Source organism: Canis lupus, chromosome 6, assembly GCF_048164855.1.
Source record: "Canis lupus baileyi chromosome 6, mCanLup2.hap1, whole genome shotgun sequence".
In the NCBI taxonomy this organism is placed as follows: domain Eukaryota; kingdom Metazoa; phylum Chordata; class Mammalia; order Carnivora; family Canidae; genus Canis; species Canis lupus.
The window spans coordinates 36,786,380-36,805,475 of record NC_132843.1 but is presented as its reverse complement, the minus strand read 5'-3'; the positions used below and the strand labels follow the sequence as shown (position 1 = coordinate 36,805,475).

The window sequence follows — 19,096 nt, the reverse complement described above, 5'->3', positions numbered from 1 at the left end:
AGGTGCACAGAGGCAGCAGGTGGCCAGGAGGGGAGGACCCGCCTTGGAAGGCCTTGTTTGCAAGCTGATCAGTGGGGGCCCGACTTGCAAGGTGGCCCAGAAAGATTAATCTGGCCGCCGCAAGACCGGAGGAAGTGTCTGCAGAGAGAATTGCAAAGACACCATCCTCACCATCTCAGATGCTTTCAGTTCAAGATGGAGACCTTGGGCCTAAGAGGGGAGCATCGCCTTCCAAGGAATTCCCCGACCCTGGGGACTGGCTTCCAATCTCTCATCTCACTGTGAGTGGCTCTCCCCTCCTCGCCACATTGTGTCACCCCAAAGCCAACTTGTGTGTCAAATGGAACTGAGCTCCTTTTCCTTGCTTTACACACATACACACGTGCGCGCGCACCCGCGCGCACACACACACACACACACACACACACACATACACACACAGGCTATGAGGTGTTCTGAGTTGTCTGACTGCCCTCATACTCAGGGCACCAGGGCGAGTTCCCAGCAGGGCAGTGCAAATGACCTAAGATGCAATCTTAGGCTCCATTATTTTAGGATTAAGCCACTGCCCATCCTGCAATTTCATCCGGCTGCTTTCTTCCTGGCCTCTGGCCATGACCCCACCCCACTTTCCCCTCCCACGTGTCTTCTCTTGTCTCTCTCCCCTCTGCTCCTGCTCCGCCTCCTGTCTTTCCTCCTGTAACCCAGGACTTCATCTGCCTCCCCCGTGACTTATTAGAACGTTTATTTCCCGATGCAAGATAATCCTGCTGCAATTATTTGGGGCCCGATGTTGACATGCTGATTGTTCCGACCCTCGTGGTCCAGTGTCTAAGCTCCTCGGTGTACACGGAGTCCCCGCTCAGGCAGCAAAGAGTGTGACATGTTCACTTCGGTCCCCTGTCAGCTGGTGTCCACCACAAGTTGAGCATCAACAGCTGTGGCTCCCAGAGGAAGTCCCCATGTTCTGGGTGCCCGTCCCTGTTACCCAGGACCACCCTCAGCACGGGGTCACAGGTTCAGGATATGGCAAAAGGATGGTATCTCATGCATCTTCTGGAACATGGTTCTCCCTTTGAGAATTCACCATCTGAGTGGAAGAGGCTGCCCGGCATCTTAGCCTGCTGGCTCTGCCAGGTTGGCGGCTAAAATGCCCCGTGTGACCTGCTAAAGCCTCTCCTGGGTAGGGGTCCCTGCCGAATGGGCAGGCACGGGCGGGCGCGGGTGCTGTGTACTGCACTAGCCTTCATCCGTGGAGCGACTGGGAGCCCCGGGGAAGCCGCCTCCCACAAAGATACGTGAGCAAGTCTGCATTTCTACTGCAGGGGGAAAACAGTAGAAGGTACCAAAACCCCTCTGTCCTTTGGTACTTCTACTTTGCCTCCAGTCAGTTTTCTGAAAACCGACTGGTATTGCGTTTTGACTTCCCAGAAGTGGGGATTTTGGAATCTGACCCGGGTAGGTTGCGGCTGGAGCTCACCTGGGATTATCCTGTCACCTCCCTGCAAGAAGAGGGTCCGTGTAGGCCTGTCTCTGCGGCCCTTCCCTTCCTTCCTCTGGGGAGAGGCCCTGGGCCACAGAAGGCCTTCCTCTCTCTGCCAGGGAGAGCTGGGCCCCATCTCAGAGCTCCTGGGACAGCTGCTCCACATCCTGTCATATCCTCGAACGCTCTGCTGTAGTCCCGACACCATCCTGGTAGACCTTTCTCTCCTGGCCTGCCTCCTGCCACCTTGCTTTTTAAAATTTGTTTTCTGAGTGACAGTAAAGCACCGTGGTTGGCTATCACACGCACACGGGGACGTCTGCATCCACCTGCCAGCTGGCCAAGGGCACAGGGCCTTCCTGAAGGTCAAAGGCAGCTGTCAGGGCTCCTCCAGAAGAGGCTGTGGGCCGAGGCTCCCCAGGATGCCAGCTGCTTTCTTTCCAAACCACCCACCTCTGCCCCCCTGCTCGTCGGCACTGGCTGTTTCCCCAAATTCCAGGCCCTGCAGCAGTTGAAGCCTGACAGTCGTCAGACTCGTCCCGAGGATTCACACCAGGCCGCGGCGGGCCGTGGGGCGCGGGGGCTGCGGACTCGGGACTGCACCGTTTCCATGATTACGAGTCAGGATGCGCTTCCTCTGGAAAACTTACATATACACAGACATGAATAAATAACCAGCACTTCATGATAGTCTCACCATCTAGACACGCTGTTTTTGTATAAATCCTTTCACTCCATTGTTTTTAAATGCAGTTGGCATCCTGTTGCGTTGGTCGTTCTGTTCATACATTCTATTTTTAATCTGCTTTTTCTCATAAGCCTATCTCGTAAGCCTGTTTCTGTTCTATTAACTATTCTTCTATAACAGGAGCTTTTGATGGCTGCATAATATTCTCCCACACAGCTCCCCAGGGCCACTATTTATTTATTTGATGTAGAGACTCCTGTCTGTTCTAAAAATGCATTTCCTTGTCTCGTGTGGAAACAGAAAATCTCTCCTAGCCGCTTCGTTATTTCCCATTCACACACTCCCGAGGCACAGGACTGATGTGTGTTTTCCATGCCATGGCACCACTGCTTTGACCCTGTAACAAAACATGGGGTGTGTTGTTATTCACTTCTGGAACTGAGGTTCCCACAGGTGTGTGCAGCGAGCCAGCAAACAGGCCCTCTCACTTGAGCAAAAAGCCAGAAGTGTCTGCTGCTTTCTCCTCCTCACCCTCTGTGCCCAGACCTCAACATTTCCCCTGACAAGGCTGCCTCCGCGTCCCCTTGTCACCTGGCTTCATGAGCTTTGCTTGCTTTGGGACGGGCTGAGGCCTCATGTCTCACAATGTGCCCACCTTAAGGAAACTTCTCAGGATGGACTGTTGGCCAAAGTGGGTCTGTTTGCAGACACACCGCAGCTTCAGGGTCCGTAGAACCTCACAAGCCTTCTGTTACTGAGTCTGAGACTTGTTGCCTTAGAGAGAAGGTTCCTCACCTTCCTCTTTATCTGGAAACACCGTCACGGTCAAGAAATAGGCATTGGTGTTCCTCTCTTTTCCTTCCCTATGGGCTGGGTGCTGGAGCTGGTGCTGGGAGCCCCAGTGGGGAGCCTGGGCGGGGGGGTGGGGAGGCACACAGCTGTCCGGCCTGGGAGGGCTTCACTGCGGGTGGGGCTGGCGGGAAGGGGCATGAGCAGGCTCCCCTGGCAGGGTCCCAGCCCACACAGAGGACGCAGCAGGTGTCCGCCAGAGACTCAGGCTTCGGCTCCCGGAGGACTCCGAGCTGAGGCTGCTCCAGCCCTCCTGCGTCTCCTGCATCTAAGCTGATGGAATCTAGGATGCTCCTGAGTTTGAACTCACCTGGGCAGCAAATTGAGGAACATCACAGGTGTACTTGCTTCTGTTCACACCATCTGTGTGATGCCAGACACGCATTCCCTCACTGCCCCGCTTCCCAGGGGTGCTGGTTTGGGTTGAGTGTTTCCTGTCTTATTGGAATGGCAGGACTGTGGACTGCCACCCAAGGTCTGCATCCACTTGGGGCTGCCATTACAATTCCCCACCAGCAAGAACAAGGCAAGGGAGGAGAGGCTGGGGGCCTGCACACCCAAGAGCACCCTGGAGTTCACTCTGCCTGCCTTCTTCCTCCACTGTCCCCAACCCAGAGCATGACACTGGGTCATGACTTTGGAGATCCGGGTTCTGGTCCCAGCTCATGACTTTGGAGATCCGGGTTCTGGTCCCAGCTCTACTAACTAGCAGTTTCCTTATTTGTAAAGTGGGGCCAGTATCGCCTGCCACACTCGCAGGACACACAGCAAGTATCACAGAAGAACTTGACTGTGAAAGCAAGGAGCGGGTACCAACTGACCTTGCCCTCTGTCAGAAAGGACTCTCAGAATGGGGGTGGTTACTTGTAGCACCTCCCAGGACTGGGACGGTGGAGGAAGAAAGGGGATGGCAGCCCTCGGCTCTCCTCCCGGGCTTGTGGGCCAAGTGCAGATCCATGCTAATAGTGCACACATTCTTTGTAGGAGTGAATCTGCCTTCGAGAAAGCCAATGTTGACGTGTTCCGGGTGAGAACCAACAACGTGGGCCTCATCTACAAAATCAGGTGAGAATTTGGCCCCTGACCAGGGAGGGAGGGAGATGAAGGTGGGTAGATCAGGGACTGACGTCACTACTTTCTGGGTGTTGATCACTCCCTGGTGTCATTTACCTCCCACCCTGAGTCATTGTGCCCTAAACTTGCCTAGTAGAGATTCACTTCTTTAGGTTAAGACAATTTGTGACAGTTTCTCACAGTCTTGGGAAATGAGCTCCCAGAGGCACCAGCTTGGTGGTCAGGAGCAAATTCCGAGTCCGGGTTGCCACCTGCTAGCTGTGGGACTTTGGACGATTCCACTTCAACCCCCCTTCCCTCACTTGCAGTAACGGTGCCTGCCACCCTGAGTTAGTGAGGACTCAACGAGTTGGGGCTTAGAGGGCAGCTGGCACTCAGCAAGTGTTAGAGATGCCGGCTCACGTGGCCGGATGCCTCTTGACGGAGAGCTTGTCTATCTCTGGGGGTGTCTGTGTGAGTGTGTGGGGAGGGAGCCTGGTTGCCAAGGAAGAGCCTTCAATTACCCCTATTTTCCCCTCTCCCTCCCTACTCCCCAGGCCGTTCAGTTTATGCCCATTTGTCAGAATGTCAGGATCACCTGCACCCAGGCTACGGCCTGGACGGGAGTCAGATGCTTCCTCAGTTCAGTTCCGATTTTTCCTCTTCCCACTAGAAACCATAGGACCATGAACTGTCTTTCATGGGGAAATAAGGGACACAGCAGTTCCTGGCACCAGCTGCATGAGGGAAGGGGGATGGCAGGGCAGAGGGTATTGGTGTGGGGAAATGCGACTTCTACTCTGAGCTCCTTACTAAGTGCTGGACCCTCTGCCAGGCAGAAGCACACATCTTCATGTATGTCATGTGTGTCATTGGTCCATTGGGGCTGTGTGCTGTCTTGAGTTGTGTTCGTCCCATGAGGGCCTGCAAAGATAAGGCCTCACTGCCATGGGCAGGGAGGAGATATACCTGGTGCAGAGTGAGGCCATCCAGGGGTCAAGGTCTGGGTAGGCCCAGAACTGGGCCTACCAGGCATGTGGAGGACTATAAGAAGTAGAGGCAATTTAGGAGGCCAGGTCTTGAAGAGTGTGGATCTGATGATGCCTGGTACAGTAGCCCTTGGCCACATGTGGCTACTGAGCACTTGACTTGTGGCTAGTCCAAACGGAGATGCACCGTACGTGTATACACACACCAGATTTTTGAAAACTTAGGAAAAGAGTGTATAATATCTTATTAGTAAATTTTCTCATGATCCCATGTTGAAATGATAAATGGATGAAATAGAATACATTATTAAAATGAACTTCACCAGTTCTTTTGCTTTTCTTAATGTGGCTTCTAGAAAATCTAAGCTTACATACATGGCTCACACATGCAGCTCATGGGATAATTCCATGGGGCAACATCAGTCTTGATGGCCATGGTGGGGGTGGGAGGTGGTTAGTCTGGGTGGCGCAGCTAAGGTGAGTATCTGGGGGCCCTGGGCGTCTGGGGATCAGGGAGAGAAGGGAAGCTCAAAAACAGTTCTGCCACAAGCCTGGGCAATCCTGGATTTTTTGTGGAAGGCAATATGACCTTGCTGGTGATGTAACCACATAACGCTCAGTAAGCACCTCTACCTTGCACAGTATTCCCATTTTGCAGATGAGGACATTAGGGTTCAAGGGGTAAAGCAACCATAAGAACAAAATGATGGCACCCCTCCTGGAAGTAAACATTTGGGTATTCCAGTGTGGAAGGGGTGTCGTCTCTGTTCTGCCAATGACGTGCAGGTGTCTGCTTCCATCCCAGGATTGAGCACGACAATACAGGTCTGAACGCCAGCTGGTACCTGGATCGTGTGATTGTGACCGACATGAAGCGGCCTCACCTCCGCTACTACTTCAACTGCAACAGCTGGCTGAGCAAGGTGGAAGGTGACCGCCAGTGGTGCCGTGACCTGCTGGCCAGCTTCGACCCCATGGACATGCCCCGAGGTCAGTGCTGAGGCTGGCCTGCCTGCCAGGGCTGGCTCATGCCTCTGTCTTGCTCTGGGCCGTTCTGTGTCCCCTTGCCATTCCTCCGGGATCTTCCTGTTGGCTAGAGCCTGACTGAAGCCCCATCTTCTCCACATGACCTTCCCAAGAGCAATCTTATGTGCTCTGGAGGCTCAAGGAAATGGGAAATGCAAGAGGACCAGGAGGCATGATGGAGGGGTGGGCACAGTCCTGAGCATCCCCTGTGTTTTCAATAACTCTTGTTGATGGGCCTCTCCACTGAGAGTCCTCTCTGAGGTCGAAGGCAGCTTTCATTGTCTTCCTATTTCTTTGCCCTTCCTCTGATGCCCAAAGGAAGGTGAGCTACGGCCGGGGCATGGTGGGTGGGGATCAACTCATAGCTTCCAGAGCTCCATCAAGCAGTCCCTAGCGCTTCCTGATTTTATGAGGAAGGAAACAACTGATTTCAAGTGCATCTCTGACCAAAAGCCTGAAATTCAGTCATTTTAGCTCAATAAGAGGCGGGTGAACAAATCATGTGAGAACCACACCATATCTTATGACTTATTGTATCACACTCTGTCCACTAAAGTTCTAACCTCACCTCACCTCATTATTGGACATATTTGCTTTTCCACAAAGGGGGACATCACATGTGGGTACCACCGTCGTAACACCTTGCTTGCAGAGAGTCACGGGCCATCGGAGGGAAAGGCATTTGATAGTGACCCTGGCAAGGTCACAAGGAACAGCAACAGCAGGTGGACACATTCCCTAGATTCCTTCCAGCCCAAACCCTGTGGTATCCAAGATCCATCCTCTCTTGCAATGCAGCTGAGCAGGGCTTTAACTCTCCTTCTCTACCTCTGACTTCCTACCCCCCAACTGACCTTGAACTTGCCTTGTTCCTCCATGGCCCCCACCATAATAATTTGTGACTTCACTGTTTCTTTTCTAAAAAAGATATGTTATTGGTCTCTCTCTTATTACAAAACCAAATTTGATCATTATAGAGAATTTAGAAAACAGAGACATGCACACATGAAAACAGAATACCTGTAATTCTATCACCTGGATAAACATCACTGGTGACATTTTTTTTGCACACTCACTTCTAGTCTTTTCCATGCACATATAATTTGAAAGAATGGGCTAGGACAACATCCTGTTTTAGAGCGTATTTGTTTCTATGCCATAAATATTGCTCGACACCCCTGCTTGCAATGAGCATTCTGGCATAGGGAGGTACCATCACTGATTGGTTCACTGAATCCCTTATTGTTAGACATTTACATTGTGTCCCCCTCTACAATTTTATTGTTACTACAAACTATTCACCTACATCTTTGCACAGATGATTCTTTCCTTAGGATAAATTCCTAAATAGAATGTATAGAATGTACATGGTTAAGACTTTTAACAAGCATTTCCAAACTGCCCTAGAAAGGGTGCATCAGTGCCCAATCCCACCAGCTGTGCAGGAGCATCCATTTCCCTGCCCTCAATACTTAGTGTTGTTTAATTTTCTAACTGTATAGAATATTCTCCCTTTGGTTTTTGGTGGTGTTGGATATTTTTCATATGTTTATTGGCCATCTGTAGTGTGTGTGTGTGTGTGTGTGTGTGTGTATGAGAATGAGAGAGAGAGAGAGAGACAGAGACAGAGACAGAGACAGACACAGAGACAGAGACTTGCCTGCCCATACCCCATGCCTGTCTTTTCAATTGGGGTGAATTTCACAGATTTTTCCCAAAGACGTTAAGTATCTCTAATTCTTGATCCAATCTCTTTACTAGGATCAGTCCCTAGCAAGTTGTGAAGCTGACCATCTTCCTCTCTGCTCTTTTAGGCGCCCTCTTTTCTTGGCCTTTTCCCACCATTTAGTTCCTCTTCCTACCTTTTGCTTCAGTCCCATGAAAACTCAGGGTTCTTTTTTTTTTTTTTTTAAGATTTTATTTATTTATTCATGAGAGACACACAGAGAGAGGCAGAGACAAAGGCAGAGGGAGAGGCAGGCTCCACGCAGGGAGCCTGATGTGGGACTCGATCCCAGGACTCCAGGATCACGGCCCAGGCCAAAGGCAGGCACTAAACCACTGAGCCACCCAGGGATCCCCAGGGTTCTTCATTAGAAGAGCTTCTGAAAAGTCACCATTAAGAAAGAATTAGTGTAACTCCATGGTTCTCCAACTTTCCACAAGAATCATCCAGGGGAATGTTCTTGCCTTGTGGGAAAAACAAAGACACCCACTGACGCTATCCCTGAATCAGATCGCTGGGGGGACTGCACCACTGCCCTTTTATGAGCTGGAGGGCACTGGATTTGTAGTATTTCCGGATTTCTGGATTCTGGAAGAAGGAAATGAAAAGGGAGATCTTCAAATTTTCAAAGGACTGCATTGGTAAACATAAGGTTAACTCTCCTTGCTTCTCACCTGGAATTATACCAGCTTGATGTTTAGTTGCTGCAGGAGGTCTCTGATGATCAAAATGGGGAAGATGATTATTACTTCATCCATGCAGTTTGACAGATGAGAATACTTTAAGACACGGGGTGTGGACAATAATAGAAGGGGACATTTTAAGTGTCTCTTTCACCTCCTCACGCCCCTCCAAGGGATGGTGGATCATTAGTTGGGTAGCCTTGCTTTCCTCTCTCCACACCCAGGACCATTGCCTGAAGTTCTGGCTGGTAATTAGCTGGAACCTTCTTTCATTCCTGCCCTTCAGGGAGGGTAGGTGTTCTAGGCTGACTGACTGACCCTTTGACCGAGGTGATCAGCAGATAGTGGCAGGGGTGGACCTTGATCAGGTTTTTAGATGGTTCCTGTATAGGCGATCGTATATCATGCATGAGGGGAGTTTGCCCTACTTGTGGTTGCCAGTGGGCTGTGGAACTTTAAGACAGCTTCCCTGGACAAGAAAGTCACCCTCCCTGCACGGCACGGGCCCTGACATTTGCCATGGAGGTTACTTTTTCCTCTCTAGGGTTCTCTGTAAGTGTGGAAAGTGTCCAACGTATTCCTAATATATTGGGGTGATTGCTGGTCAGAGCTGCCCTCTTCTTCCATGGAGCCCACTCTGGTAAAGGGAGGCATGAGGAAAAGCAGGGACAGGAGGTTGCAAAAGAAGGAGATGGACAATAGCCAGCTCACAGTTGTGTGGATGGAAGATCATAGAGCCAAGTTCAATTTCTCAGTGGTTCTCTCAACTGGTTGGTAAAATCGCTGCTTCGGACATCTTAAGGAAACCAGGGAGCAGGGCCAAACCAAGCATGTCACCTTTTGGTTGCCTCTGTGTCTGATTACCAGGCCTTCAGGATCTGTTGCTGGGGTGTAGGGAGACAGGTTGTTGTGTCCCCTCAACCACTGGAGGTTTCCAAACCCTAGTCACTCACATTCTATCTTCAAGATTTTTGCTGTATTCAAGTACAACTTCCATTATTTACTCGTTTTTCTTCTTAAACTCCATTTTGGCAACTTACCTATCGACTGGTGAAGTTGTTTGTTTGTTTGTTTTTTTAAAGGTTTTCTATATTGATTCATGAGAGACACGGAGAGAGAGACAGAGACACAGACAGAAGAAAAGCAGGCTCCCTGCTGGGAGCCCGATGTGGGACTTGATCCCAGGACCCCGGGATCACGCCCCAAGCCAAAGGCAGACGCTCAACTGCTGAGCCACCCAGGTGTCCCAACTTGTAAAGTTGTTTTCAAAAGAAAGTGGATATCACTATCACAAAAACTGTAATCATTTGCTACGTAAATCAGCACATCAACACATATGAAAACCAATACACAACATTAGATAACCCTCCTGTATCACCATCAGCATCCTGCGTGCCACGAGTAGTATGCAGATTGCATGCTGGGAAACACTACCAGCCCTGGTCTGTGAGGAAGGGAAAGCAGAAGCAGGGAGGAGGGGAAGAGGGCTGGTAAGATACCTGGGCTCTCTCTCCATCACCCCCCACACCTGCGGGGGAGGGAAGGCGAAGGAAGGCGGGCAGGTGCTATTACACCGATGAGTTAACGCTCAAGGAGGTGCTGATTCATCTAATATCAAACAGCTGACCACAGAGGAGCTGGGACTAGAATGTGGGGTTCCTAATCCTCAAAGTAAACTTCCTGTCTGTCCCCCCATGGGCAGGGCAACCAGCCTGGCCCCTGAGGGATCACACAGTGAGGGCTCATGGAGGTCAGGAGGACCAGTCTCCTACGGTCACAGGGGTCCCTTTCACACATCCCCGCTGGCTGCTTCTCCAGCCTTGGTTTGAATCCAGCCTTTCTTGAGTGGTGGACAGTTCCCAACCACCCAGCTCAGCCATTCCAGTGCTAAGTGGCACTGGTTGTCAGAAAAATCTGCCAGAAATTAAACCCCAGACAGTCTCCCTGGGACTTCTGCTGGTCTGTTGCAGTCCCCTGCTGACAAATACCCTGTCTGCCCCTCAGCCGTGTGAAGATAGGCTGCTCTGGGCCTCCCCTCTGGGGACACACGTCCAGCCTGCCTCCCTGAGCAGCTCTGATGTGCCAGTGCTCCCCAAGAATGTACCTCCCGAACAGGAACCCCGAGTTCCAGATGGGCGCCCCTCAGAACAGAGTGCAGAATCCTCCCCGACTCCATCATCCTACTTCTTTTTAAGAAATCATTATTATTGCCATAAAACATACATAGAATTCACTATCTGAACTATTTTTAAGTGTATCGTTCAGTGGCATTAGGTAGATTCACACTGTTGTGTGACCATTACCACCACCCATCTCCAGAACTTCTTCATCTTCCCCAACTGAAACTCTGTCCCCATAAAATAATGACTCCCCATTCCCATTTCCTCCAGCCCCGGGAAATCTCTGTTCTCCCTCTGTCTCTGTAAATTCGACCACTTAGGGATCTTATGTAAGCGGACTTAGAGGATATTTGGTCTTTTATGACTGGCTTATCTTACTTTAGCATAATGTTTTCAAGGTCCATCCATGTCACAGCATGTATGGGAACTTCATTTCTTTGTAGGGCTGAATCATTCCATTATGTGCATAGACCTGTTTCACTTATCCATCAGCTGTTGATGGACACTGGGGTTGTTTCTACTTTTTGACCATCGTAAATAACGTAGCTGTGACTGTTGGTGTACAAATAGATGTTCAAATTCCTGCCTTCATTTCTTTTGGGTGCAGACCCAGCCATGAAAATACTGTTTTCTGCAGCGGCTGCATCATTCCACATCCCCACTCACAGTGCATGAGGGTTCCAGTTGCTCTACATACTCATCAATGCTTTATTTTCTGTTTGTTTGTTTTTTTTTAATAATCATCTCTTCTTGTGCTTATGGGTCATTTGTACATTTTCTTTGGAGAAATGTCCCCGTTCAAGTCCTTTGCCCATTTCAAAGTTGGTTTGTTTGCCTTCGTTGTTGAGTTCTAGGGATCCATCTAGAATGTCTTTGTGGATATTACCTCTTAGCTGATGTGATTGATTTATAAATATTTTCTCCCATCCCGTGGGATGCCTTTTCACTCTGTTGAAAAGAGTTGTGTTGACACACTCAAGTTTTTAATTTTTATGAAGTCCAACTTATTATTTTTTCTTTTGTTGCCTGTGCTTTTGGTGTCACATCCAAGAAATTATAGCCAAACCCAATGTCATGAAGATTTTGCCCCCTGTTTTTTTCTTACATTTGGGCCATTGATCCATTTTGAGTTAATTTTTATATGGGATGTAAAATAAGGGTCCAATTTCATTTTTCTTTTTTTTGCACGTGGAGATCCAGTTTTCCTACATTATTTGTTGTAAAGACTGTCCCTTCCCTCATTGAATGGTTTTGGCACCCTTGTCAAATATCATTTGACCATATACATAAGGGGTTTTTCCTGGGTTCTCTATCCCATTCACTGACCCAAATGTCTGTTCTTAAGTCAACACTGAACTGTTTTGATTATTGTAGCTTTGTAGGAAGTTCAGAAATCATGATGTGTAAGACTTCCAACTTTGTTTTAAGATTGTTTGGATATTCAGGTTCCTTTGACATCCTGCTTCTTTTAAACCACCCTGTGATTGATTAATCCAATATCCCAGTGACAATACACCACACTGACTTTGCAGTCAAAGGGCTCTGATTCCCCTGGAAGATAAGATGAAAATACCCCAAGTCCTCAGTTCTTGCCCAGTGCTTCAAGGCTTCTGGAGAAACAACCTGGATTTTCCTGACTCATTCCCACGTGATTCAGCAGGAGTGGGTGTTCCAGTCTTGACTGGCTCCCCTCTACATCTTAGTGGAATGGTCCAGGAGACATCACACCTCCTGATTAATAATCTCAGACATACATGTGCCCTGAGGGAGTTAGCAGCCATCTGTATGCTCGTTTCTCTCTTAGAGTGGGTGTCAGGGGTCCTGGCACCTTCTGGGGCCTGCGGCAGGCTGGCAGCCGCTTTTTCAGCATGTCTGCATTGACTATCCCTGGGAATACAGTCTTAGCTATCGAATTGCTCCAGAATTGTAGTGAATTTTCCATCCTGCCATCTGCCCCTTGGCATTCCCCCATTGCCATGCATGTCTGACTCTCTTCCTAGAGGATTTCCATCTAGAATGGCTTCCCCTCTTGACAACCCAGAACCCAGAGGGGCACAGTAGCTGTATTGACATCTGTACACTGAGGGCTGCTGGCCAGAATCTCAGCACGTCTCCCAGGCCTTGAATTGAAGCATTGCCATGAGCAAATGTCATGGGTCATGCCCCTTCACTCCCCGAGCTGCTCTTAAATGCTGGGTCTGGGGTCAGGATATGGTCCTGGCACTCCAATTGCTTGCAGTCCAGTGAGGACACAGACTGCCACAGTACAAGCTACCCTTGAAGAGAGTGGAGGGCATCACATGATTCAAAGCTCCATGTCTCAAGGCATAAGAGTCCTAGGTTCAATTCCCACAATACTACCTTCAGGCTCCATGACCTTTGGACAGAATACTTCTACAGTCTTGTGTCTTCAGATGCATACACTGTACAAATCCACAGAGCCCCAGGAGGTAAGGTCTATTATCCCCACTTTCCACCTAGAACAAAGGTCCAGGTGAGCATGACCATCTCCCGCCTCTCTCTCTGTTTCTCAGTCCCGGACTAGCAGCTCCCATTTCTCAACGTGTTTGCTCAGATTGTGTTGGCTCCAGTGTCTGGCAGACGGTGGCTCTGAAAGCTGTTCTCTCCAGCACTCATAAACCATGAGGAAGTTTCAAGGGACCCATAGGAAATGGGTCTGAGGATGAGACATTCTCTCCCCACCTGCTCCCCGATTGTGGAGTGGAAGCCAGACTGCTGACAGAAGTTTCTAGGGGCTCATGTCCTGTCCCATCAAGCCCCACAAGGACCCAAGAGCCCTAGAGTCCTGCCTGACTGCTGCCTGGAAGTGTTATCCTTGCTCCCAGACTTCTGTGTCAAGCTGGTTAGAGAAAAGACGGTCAATTAAACATATTTCGGGGTGAGAGGAAACGGCAGAGCCAGCACCTTTCCCCTTGCATGCTCTCTTTCATCCTAGGCTTCAGGGTTCCGTTTCCCCCATGCTACCCAAACCCCACGGGGGTGGGGGTAGAGCCCCAGCTTCTCTGGAATGCACTCCTTGCTCCCTTGCCCTGGGTTCTCCCCCTTCAAACTTGGAGAAATTGAAATCTGTGCCATCCACGGAAGTGGATTCTCAGGGGTCCCCCCACCCCCCGCCGCCCAAGCTGCACTCAGGGGTGTGTAAGGAATCTCATGGGCAGGGAGGAGGAGCGTTTAAGCCTGCTTCTTGAGATTCAGACATGATCCGGCCAATTCATAGCCAGAAGGAGCCACTGTGGCTAATGGGGTGGGTGGTGGCCCTCAGTGGTTTTAAGATGTATAAACAGCTGAGACCTCCATATCTCAGGGACTGCTGTTGGCCTCTTTGGGCACTAACTGCTGAATATGTGTCTCTCTGGGCTCTCCAGCCAAGCTCAGTTTTCTCTGGGTTCTCCTCACCTGGTGACTGCACTCATACCTGCCAACCTGGCCACTAGGACTAAGGGCTTGCATGAGATTAGTAACAAACAGGCTCATATGAGTATGGGTGGGGTGGGGCAGGGGGTCATGAGTAGACACACACAGTTATGGGGACCAGCAGCAGAGATGGGTGGAAAGAGCTCTACCAGGGGTAGCGGTTAGGGGGGCAGATAACTGGCTTCCAGTCTTGCCCTGCAGTAACTGTGTGACTCAGGCAGGTCATTCGTCCCCTCTGGGCTACTTCCTTGTCTTAGAAGGTTGGACTAGATGTTCTCTGAGGTCCCTTGCAACGCTGGCTTTCTCTGGTATCCTGCGAGCTAACTGTCTCCTCGTCTCCCTTCCCTGGCTCCAGGTCTCCCAGTCTCTGAATTCACTCCCCAAACCTTGTTGTTACTCCTGGTGTGATGTTCCTGAGGCCCAGCACCCAGTATGGTGCAGAGTTGCACGGGCTGAGAGTGCAGGGCTGCGCATCCCTCTGGCTCCAGGGCGGCTCAGGACACATCTCAGGCTGGAGTGGGCCACCCTTAAGACAGACCCTGCCTGGTTTTCTCACTGCTACTATGACATCATTTCCTGCTTTTTGGCCAAGTAATTGTCCTCATCCCAGCACCCACCTACAGACCCTCCCACTTTCAAAAGCACTGAGCTGATCACGTGGCTTAAATTAGTACTGAGCCCACACCACATCGCTTTGGGAAAGTTCCGCCAACTTGGCAACACGACAGGCCTCGGAAGCCAAGAGCTGAGTTCCAGCTGGCCTGGGGGCTGTTCGCACCCTGGGGCTTCGGGAAGCAGGCACAACAGCTCATCGATGTTTCAGACCCGAGCCTTGCCGGCAGCAGAGGAGGCCCTCGCATTCGGAAGGGCTGGGTCTGGAGTGGGGCCTGCCTGTTGTCTCCTCCCGGCTCGGCCTGTTCCCTAGACTTCTCCGGGACACCCCTCTCCCCAAGGGAGCATTTACCTGCTTTGGTGGGTCAGTAGTAAATGCAGCTGCAGCCGGTGTTGTGCTAGGCCCCAGAGAGACAGAGGCGCTGGTTGTTCAAGTAGCACTGGCATGGGCAGGTGGGCCGGCAGCCTGCAGGTGGTTGGGGGGATGGATGAGCTTTTCGTCCAGACTCCCTGGCTGGCATTTTCTCCCTCTTCCCTGCTCCCACCCATCTGTCTGTCTTTCTTCTTCTTCTTCTTCTTCTTCTTCTTCTTCTTCTTCTTCTTCTTCTTCTTCTTCTTCTTTCTTCTTCTTCTTCTTCTTTCTGTAGCAAATGGGACACCTAATGCTGGGGCTGAAAGTGGCCCAGGGGCCAATAAACAGGTAGAAATGGGATCGTGTTTGTCCAGCATAATCACTGTTTCCACTCTCAGTGATTTCATCAGGCAACTAGGTTATAATTTCATTACAGCCCACACTGTGCTGCACGGTGATTATACCACAGAGCTCCAGATGTGCACCCATTCTCGGCAAGACTGTGCTGGGCACGGTGCCCACGGTGCCTTTGAAGAAGGGGCTGGACCAGAAGGGATCATGATTAACATCTTAGGGGCATGTGCAAATCTCGCTGACCTGTGGTGGATGATGACAGGCCTGCCCGAGAACTGCCTGGTGCCAAAGCAAACACAGCATGAAAGCAGCCTGGCTGAGTGACAAAGAAAGCACCCATCATGAAGGCCCTGCCAAGAAAACCAGCAGCCCTGACTTACTCCCAGGTTCTATAGGATGATACCACGGAGTAATCAAATCTTTGACTTTACAATATAATTCTCTGGGTCAGAAAGCACATGAGACTTTATATCTTGAGTTCTTGCTCTGGCTTTGCCACCAATAGTAATGAGACCTGGGGCAGATGGCCATTCCACTCCCATCCTCAGCTTCTTCCTCCATAAAATGGGTGCACTGGTTTTTCTCTGGTGGTCTTTTTACAATTAATAGAGCGTAATAACCAAAGAATTAATAGAGTGTAATAACCAAAGAGAGAAGGATGGGTCTGGGGCTAGCCCTCATCTATGGGGCAGAGGAAATTGGCTTTTGGTGTCCTCCCTTCCCCTGTGGATACTTCCTTCTCATTTCACCCCCTCTCAGACTTACCATTATTCTGCATAGTGTCCATCTCCCCACTGTGAACTCGGTCCCTGGACCCTCCTCCTTCTCTGTGGTCAACATCTGGCTCTGCCTCTCTACTGGTTGGGTAAGCTCTGTGCCACTATCTCTTCATCTGTAAAGTGGGGATAATGTTAATTCCCACTTCACAAAGTGGTTGAGCTGATTAATTGGAGGGAATGAACATCAAGGCTTGGTACAATGCTGGACATAGAGTAAGCACCCTGTAAACGACACCAGTACGGTGGTGGTAGTGGTGGTGGTTACAATCTTGATGTTTTCCCCTCTTCTTCCCCCACATTCAGGCTTATTCTGTCTCTGAGATGCATACACTCAACATTCTGGCCTTTCAGAGTCAGGTAGGATGTTGGAGCCACTCAGGGCCAGGGTCCCCTCTGGAATCCAGAAGTCTCTTCTAAACAACTGGGAATAGGCTCAAGACCTTGATTTCAGTTGAAGGCTGCAGGGAGAACTCTCAGAGCCATGAGGGCTTCAGGGTTGGGAGGAGCTGGGCCCGTCCTGCAGCGCTCTCCTTCTCTGAACTTCCCAGCAGCTCCCCGCCCACCCCATCTGCTCCCACCTAACGTTGCAGAAAATCATCTCCGGAAAGAGTGGGAAGAAGAGAACTGTTTCCAATGAGGCCCCAGCGAGAAGTATCAGAGAATTTCAGGACCAGAAGTGACCTTATCAACCTTCCTCCCTTTTATAGAAGAAAAAACAGAAGCCTCAGGAAGTTAAGCCAGGAAGTTAAGCCAGGAAGTTAAGGTCACACAGTGTGGGTAGAGCTAGTGCCCTGGGCTCCACATGCCACCTTGTGCTCTTCCAGTGTCATCCAGTGTCTCAATGGGCACTTGTTGGGAATCTTTTATGTACCAGATCCTTTGCTCGGGGTAAATAGATATAGGCCTTTCTCCTTAGGAACTTAGAGACTAAAAGGGAGGGTCAAGCCAGTAAGTAATTAAGTACAAAAGATAGAATGTTTTAAATAGGGAATGACCAGACTAATGGAAACATAGAGGAAGGAGGAATCAGGAGGGCTTCATAGAGGAGGTGATGCCCAATAGAGACTTCATAGTTGAGGAGTTTGCTAGGCTTCCAAACAGAATGAAATTTTCAAATGGGTGTTTATAATAACCTTCCCACCCCCCATTTGTGGAAGCACTTTCTTAGAGCTGCATTCTGTATGCATGAGAATTGGAATGTGTAATACAGACATTGCCTTGGCAATGCTCCAGCTGTGGGGGTCCATTCCAGCCACTAGTGGTTTCCTGCTGGACCCTTCCCCTGAGCTCCAAGTGTTGGCCAGGGTGGCGCAAGGGTCTCCGAGAAGGGGTTCCCACCTCCCTGGGGCTGGATGTCTACCGGTGGGTCCCTGCCTCTGTCTTTTCTCTTCCTTTGTCCAGTCCCCAACCCTCCCTCTAGCTGCCTAGCTGCCCTAACCAGCAAGCTCAAGGTTTCTGGTACCAAAGCCAGCTCCAGGGTCACGTGCATGGATTTTCCTTAGGTTTGTCTTACAGATTGATGGTTCTCGACGACTCCTTCTGGACTACAGGGGGCATGACTTATTCAAGTGTTGGCTTTAGGTGATTTCAATCTTTGGTTTTCAATTACAGGGGAAAAGATATGGCTGTTGTAAAAATTGTCAAAAGTACAAAAAAGCAAGAAGAAGAATAAAATCTTCCATAATCCCATTACCTTAAAATGATAACAGCTAGTTTTTATTGGTCACTTACTCAACGTCAGGCATCGTTCTAATCAGTATCTATCATCTATCTATCTATCATCTAATCTCTCTAACCTTCACAGTACCACAACAACAGTATTACTATTATTATTATTATACCCATTTTATCATCTCTCTAACCTTCACAGTACCACCACATTATTATTACTATTATTATTATTATACCCATTTTACAGGTGAAGCTAACAGAGGCACGGAGAAGGCAAGTAATTTGCATAGAAGTGATGGAACTAAGAGTAAACCCAGAGCCTTGAAATTAATCACTGTGTAGGAGCACCTTGGAGACACTGCTGTTAACATTTTGGTGAATTTCCTTCCTTTTCTTTTTTATACATGAATGTATTAAACACTACGTACTGAAAGTGGTATTGTATTACAGTCAACTTTTAACCAGGCTTTTTAAGGCTTTTTCACTTATTATTATATTATAATATCAAACAATCTTCTAAACCATTATTTTAAGTGGCCGCATGGGTAAATATCATAATTCAGCTGTATGATTGCCCATTTTGGCTATTTTTAGATTGTTCTCAATTTTTCGTTATTAATGATGCTGTGATAGACACTTTCATAGGTCATCTATGAACACAATGATTTCCTAGTATTAATGAACTGTTAGGCACAGGGACTGAATTGTTAGTTCAGAGGGTTTGTAGAATGTTCAGCCTTCTGACAGGTATTGCTCACCTACCCTGCAGAAAGGCTGTGTGGTGTTCTGGTTCCTGCAGCAGGGGATGAGAAGTGCTGGCTTCCCAGCAGTGGAGTGAAGTCTGAGGTGGAAAGGGAAGAAATGGGGTCAAGATTGCTGGGGTGTGCAGGTGGAAGGGAAGGGTTTGCTGTAGAGCAGCAGGAATGGGAGCCAAGGAAAATGAGTGTCTGAGGGACAGGTAGAAATAGCTCTGTAGAGCTTGGCCATGAACTGGATGAGGGCACGAGCACGATGACCTGAAAGGTGTGAAGGCCTCCGTGCTCCAGATTCTTTCAGCACCTGATAACATCAGGCTTACATCACTGTGTCCTAGGAAAGTGTACTAGCTGTCTATGATTTGGTGGTGAAACAAGGGCCAGAGTGGTTTTCCTTGATTACCACCCAGGAGTGACTGTTAATGCCTGAGCGATGCTTTAATGCATCTGTGTAACCAGGCTCAGTTGAGTTCACCCCATGGCCTTTGCTTGAGCACATGTTAGATGCCACCTAAGTGGTA

At 49.5% G+C, this 19,096-nt stretch overlaps 1 protein-coding gene across 1 annotated transcript in view; it reads left to right on the top strand.

Moving 5' to 3' along the window:
- LOXHD1 (lipoxygenase homology PLAT domains 1) overlaps positions 1-19,096 on the top strand; it is a 167,089-nt gene that overhangs the window by 11,088 nt on the left and 136,905 nt on the right. The window contains exons 3-4 of the mRNA XM_072829473.1: positions 4,005-4,085; positions 5,868-6,052. Of these exons, the coding sequence (XP_072685574.1) occupies positions 4,005-4,085; positions 5,868-6,052 (266 nt within the window). The remainder of the gene's footprint in view (positions 1-4,004; positions 4,086-5,867; positions 6,053-19,096) is intronic.